This window comes from Sinocyclocheilus anshuiensis, unplaced genomic scaffold (genome assembly GCF_001515605.1).
Source record: "Sinocyclocheilus anshuiensis isolate Anshui unplaced genomic scaffold, SAMN03320099.WGS_v1.1 scaffold1626, whole genome shotgun sequence".
NCBI lineage: Eukaryota > Metazoa > Chordata > Actinopteri > Cypriniformes > Cyprinidae > Sinocyclocheilus > Sinocyclocheilus anshuiensis.
The window spans coordinates 623,362-629,333 of NW_015547254.1; the positions used below are offsets into that span (position 1 = coordinate 623,362).

The following is a 5,972-nucleotide window of genomic DNA, read 5'->3' on the forward strand; positions in this document are numbered from 1 at the left end:
GGATGAGACCCATGCAGAGAGAGAGGCCAGTGCCAACCAGCTGTATCACCGGATCTTACTTCAGAGGGTTGTGTGTAGCTGGAAAAGGGTAAAATGCCACACACACACACACACACAGACTGGTAGGAAACTGTGAATGATTAGAAAAGCTTCAGATTTTGACACAACATCATTTCTGTAGTGATATTTGGTTTAGCCAACAAAAGGTCTTGTTGATTTTTAAATAATAAAATTATTTATATATATATATATATATATATATTATATAATTATTTATATATATTATAAATGTATTTATAATAATATTACATACATATGTATTATTTATTCATTATTTAAATATTTATAATTATGTGAATATTAAGAGTTATGTTTGTTTAAAAACAATCTTATCAATTTAATATAAATATACAGAATATATTTATAGACATTTTAGACATAAAAAATAATAGTTTGTACACATAAATAAATAATTGTATTTTTTTTTATAAATGAATAAAACGATAACAGATTCCATTAGAAAACTAAATTTGGTATAGTCCGTATTCATTATTTTAATGTAAATGTTTGTTTAAAAGTAGTCTTATTAATTTAATATAAGTACTATTAAGACATATTTATAGGCATACACACATTTAATTTATATTAATCATAATAAATTTAATATAAATATACATATAATTTAAGGATAATATTGTATTATTTATAATTAATTTCAAATATATAATTGCATTGAAATTAATACATACAAATGGTATTATTTTTATTGTCTTTACGTTTTATGAATAGAAGAAATTATCAATTTTGCTTCCCTAAAACTCATCACCAGGTTGCTATGTGGTTGCTAAGTTATACTTTGTGATTTATTATTACTGACACAACAAAAAGAGCTTACATCAATGTGTCTATGTTTAATATTTAGGGTTAGTGATATTAATAAACCCTTATCTTTAGTTATGAGCAATTGTCTATGTTTGATTTGAATACTTGCCAGTTAAAAGATCTGCGCTTTATACTGGAAGCACGTGCAGAGCGGTTTCACAGGACACGGACCCAGAAGAAGGTGTTCATGGCCCTGATGGATCACGCTACAGAGGAGCGAATCACAGCCTGGGACAATGAGCAACGGGCAGAGCAGCACAACAGCAGGTCAACACGTCTTTCAATGTGACACTTTTAATGCACCATAAGGCCAAAATGTCTTTTCTAAAGATAGTAGAAAAAGAAATGTATGGGTTATTTAGTATTTTCAGTATTTAGAAAAATTAATGTATGTTTGCTCTGACATTGGCTCTCTGGGCTTTGTAGGAGAGCTGTCAAGAAGCGTTTTGCTGGCTGGAGGCGTCTTCCTGTTGTCCTGCGAGAACAGAAAGAAAGAGAGGCACGCAGAGAGCAGCTCAGACGTAAAGTGGCAGAGATTTTGCCCGACTTCCGCTCCTCCCCTATTGACTCCCCGTGGCGCTCCGTAAATCCTCTTTAACTGCACACACAGGCTTTACATGACATCATCAAATGACACTGAAAACATCTGCAGCTTGATGAGCCACCATGTTTAATCATTTTACGCGTGTTTATTTTTCCATGGTACAGTTTAATCGAACAACTTGTAGAATGGAATGCATTACATTATAAAACCGTCTCACATGGGACAAAGAAACATCCGGATTCTGAAGTGCTTCTTTAGCAGTTTCTTTAGAAGGCATTTAATGAAAGGAAGCCAACTTTGATTAAAAAACGCTGCAATAATTCCTGCACATCAAAAAATAGCTGGATGGGACATGCCACAGATTTGTCCCCAGTTGAAGCACATGAAAAGAAAATACACACACAGGCACAAAGACCTCAAATAACAAACATGAAGCTCCACATAAAACATTCATACTGAGATGACAGTTTTAAAGCTGTGTGCTGTCTGGATATAGATGCAGTGTTGCATCACTTCTGATGTTCCAAATAGGCACTAAATAAGGCTTGATATTCAATGTTTGTTCACATAAGACACACTTTGGAGTTGAGGGAACAAATATTAGCCAGTAAAATCTATAATAGAGCCAACTAGCAGTGAATGTAAACCAAAAATGTGTGATATTTGTTAGTTTGTTTTCCTCTAATTGTAAATGCAAGTCACACATGGTTCCCTATGATTGAAATTACTAAAAACATTTTTTTATATATTTTAGAAAAATTATTGTCAAAACATGACAAATCATGGAAGAAAATTAATATACTATTTATGATACTTATTCATTCTTATGAATTCTTAATATTAATCATAAAAAATATATATTTCGTGAGAACTTTACATAATATTTGGAATGCCAAGCTGGTAAACACTAACTACACCGGAGTAATGGTGTACTTGATGTTGAAATAAACTGGTAGAGATGTAACATACTACAACACTGCCATCTAGTGATCCACACAATTCAACTGACTGTTTATGAGACCTTGAGCACAATGTCTAGAGCCATAAAACTGACTCTGGAATGAATGTTGAAGGCATTAAGTAGCACAATATTATACTTCACTGTGTTGTATATGGGTGATAATTCACTTGAAAGACCAGTTCGATTGTTTTCCATCAGCGGAGACTGAGAGCTGAATTTCTACACCAGATCTGATGGTTTATGATTTGATGGCTCTGAAGCCTTGCTCATGGTCAAGAATCCAATCCAGTTACTACGGAAGCCTCTTGAGTAAACGCCGGTGTCGATGATCAGACCCCAGAGAAGGCTGCGACCGGTTTTCTCTCTCAAAGCCAGACGCGCCTCCCGTTCGGTCACGTTGAAGCTGACGTTGATAAGCTGCAAGAGCAGCAGGTGCAGCAAACCTCCTGACACAACACAGCTGTACCAGGCACAGGTGAAACACAGAGCAGAACTGATAAACAGAAAGACGGAGACAAATAGGTTCATTTTATTATTATTATTCTCTAAATACTAAAAATGCTGTTATGAACAGTCATACTGAAACTGTGTGAACTTGAGGATCAAAACTTTCATCTTAATTTTAAAGTTGCAATACTAAAATTACTTGAACTGAAATTAAATAGAATAAAAAACGTGTGTGTGTATATATATATATATATATATATATACACACACACACACACACAGTATATACAAGATTTATCTTTGAACAAGGAAAAAAATATTTAACAAACTCGGGTAGAAACTGCAAACGAGATAATGACTGGCTAGCAGTTGTGTAGGTCTCCAAGGACAGGAAATGTCTAGGTTTACTTTAGTGTAATGAGCACTGATGGAGCTGAGCCTTATATAAATGAGGTCTGCAGGCAGAGCAAGAGGGGGTTTTCTGGGCCCGTCTGTCCACTTGCAAAGCCAGATGTGTGGGCTGTATGAGTAGTTGTAATTGAAAAGTAGTTGGTATAACGTAAGTGTGTGTGTGTGAATTTAAAAGATAATTCAAAATATGAATAAATAATCATATATAAATAATACTAAAATAGTGCACTGCAGCCCACAACTTCTGTCTTCAAGGAACAGTACACCCAAAAATGTGTTTAGTACAACCATTCAGCTTTTCGCTTTACAAGATGTTAATTGATGGACTGGAGTTATGCTGATTATTCATGGATTATTGTGATGTTTTTATCAGCTGTTTGGACTCTTTCTGACGGCACCCATTCACTGCAGAGGATCTGTGTGAACAAGTAATGTAATTTCTCCAAATCTGTTCCAATGAAGAAACAAACTCCTCTACATATTGGATGGCCTGAGTCATCAATTTTGGGTGAATTCTTTAAGATCAATTTAATAGGTAAATTGCCTGCCATCTATAATGTAAAATACCTTATGTCATTATATTTGAACAAGGAAAAAAATATTTAACAAACTCGGGTAGAAACTGCAAACGAGATAATGACTGGCTAGCAGTTGTGTAGGTCTCCAAGGACAGGAAATGTCTAGGTTTACTTTAGTGTAATGAGCACTGATGGAGCTGAGCCTTATATAAATGAGGTCTGCAGGCAGAGCAAGAGGGGGTTTTCTGGGCCCGTCTGTCCACTTGCAAAGCCAGATGTGTGGGCTGTATGAGTAGTTGTAATTGAAAAGTAGTTGGTATAACGTAAGTGTGTGTGTGTGAATTTAAAAGATAATTCAAAATATGAATAAATAATCATATATAAATAATACTAAAATAGTGCACTGCAGCCCACAACTTCTGTCTTCAAGGAACAGTACACCCAAAAATGTGTTTAGTACAACCATTCAGCTTTTCGCTTTACAAGATGTTAATTGATGGACTGGAGTTATGCTGATTATTCATGGATTATTGTGATGTTTTTATCAGCTGTTTGGACTCTTTCTGACGGCACCCATTCACTGCAGAGGATCTGTGTGAACAAGTAATGTAATTTCTCCAAATCTGTTCCAATGAAGAAACAAACTCCTCTACATCTTGGACAGCCTGAGGGTGAGTACATTTTCGGCAAATTTTGGTTTATAGGTGAACTATTCCTTTAACCAGCGGCATAAGTTTTGGGCAGGACTTTGTGTTTGTGTGAAGAATGGCAGATGATGTTTGGGAAAGACTTAATTTTTGTTCAGTTTGTTCACTTAACCCTCAACAATTCTGCTGAATACTGATATGGTGCATTTGAAGCAGTAAAGTGACTTTTTCATGAATAACTAATGAACTGGAAGGAACAGAGGTGTTAAGAAAGGTCTGAAAAGAGGGTCAGAACCAATTGAATTAAATAGAACAGAAAGCATTTCTGTGAGTTTGTATATCTGGATCCAAACCTGAACTGGTTGTAGACGTCAGGACAGTAGAACAGTGCAGTCATTACATTCTGGTCGGAACACACGCTTCGAAGAACCAAACTGATCCCGTACAGCGATGTCAGCAGAAAGAAAACAAGTGTCAGAAGGAAATTGCGGTGATTGTCCTGCCCCACACAGCTGTTGATCCTAACGCAAACCAAAACGACAAACAAGCCACTGAACTGAGACCTGGAGATCATTTTCACATATCACTTACACAGAGTAAGATGAATGCAGAGGGTGAGATCACCTCACTGGCTCCAGTACACATGTTTACATGAAGAACAAGACATTTTACAGCTGCGCTGAACACAAAAAACAAAGTTTGATTACTGCATATTAATCCATAACATAATAAATGGACAACTAGAATGTTCTGAGATTTCCAACATAACAATGAGCATATTCAGTGCATAGCACATGAGCTAACCCAACTGATACAGGAATTCTGGTAACTGTGCACTCTTTGATTTCATTAAGGATTACATTCTTTGTTTTGTTTCTAGGAAAGTAAAATTATAAGAGTATGCAGATAAGACTTCATGCAGTATACAATATCTAATATTAGATGCTAAAGATGGGTCAATAACTAAAGCAAAATGCTGGTAATGCTAATGTGTGCATTTACATAAAAATGAAGTATATTTGATGGGCATGAAAAATACTGCATGAAAATTAGCCCTATTCTAGCAACATTAATGTTTTTTGCATTTTTTTAATCAATTCAAATATTCTCCCAAAATGTCATTACGTTTTATTATTTACTTCTTGATGAATCTTGTTGGATTTTCAGTACTGTAGCTATATATATAAATAACAAATTTGACAAAAACATGAAAATTAATATTTAAAGTATATTATATATATATATATATTATGTATATTATATAATATTTTAATGTATTTATGCAGTGTGTGTAATATATATATATAATTTAGTGCTGTCAAACGATTAATTGCGATTAATCGCATCCATAAGTTTTTGTTTACATAATATACTGTATGTGTATATTTATTATGTATATATAAATACAAACACATGCATGTATTTAAGAAAAATGTTATGTTTATGTATTAAATATTAAATGTTTATATATAATATAAAATATAAGAACATGAATATATAAATGTATAAACATAAATATTTTCAAAATATATACTGTATGTGTGTGTATTTATACATGCATA

The 5,972-nt window shown here is 34.0% G+C and overlaps 2 protein-coding genes across 3 annotated transcripts in view; one reads left to right on the forward strand and one right to left on the reverse strand.

Annotated features, from left to right (window-relative positions):
* LOC107701624 (coiled-coil domain-containing protein 191-like) overlaps positions 1 to 2,155 on the forward strand; it is a 12,245-nt gene extending 10,090 nt beyond the window's left edge. Inside the window, 3 exon segments of the mRNA XM_016503664.1 lie at positions 8 to 88; positions 995 to 1,149; positions 1,309 to 2,155. Coding sequence (XP_016359150.1) covers positions 8 to 88; positions 995 to 1,149; positions 1,309 to 1,480 — 408 coding nt within the window. The 3' untranslated portion in view covers positions 1,481 to 2,155.
* Positions 2,156 to 2,531: 376 nt separating this feature from the next.
* Positions 2,532 to 5,972, reverse strand: part of LOC107701668 (palmitoyltransferase ZDHHC23-like) — a 6,442-nt gene continuing 3,001 nt past the window's right edge. The window contains exons 4-5 of one of the 2 annotated variants that reach the window (XM_016503725.1): positions 4,764 to 4,922; positions 2,532 to 2,880 (exon numbers count right to left, since the gene is read on the reverse strand). In XM_016503725.1, coding sequence (XP_016359211.1) covers positions 2,607 to 2,880; positions 4,764 to 4,922 — 433 coding nt within the window. In that variant the 3' untranslated portion in view covers positions 2,532 to 2,606. Of the gene's footprint in view, positions 2,881 to 4,763; positions 4,932 to 5,972 lie in introns of both variants that reach the window. The other variant, XM_016503723.1, reaches the window with a different exon arrangement.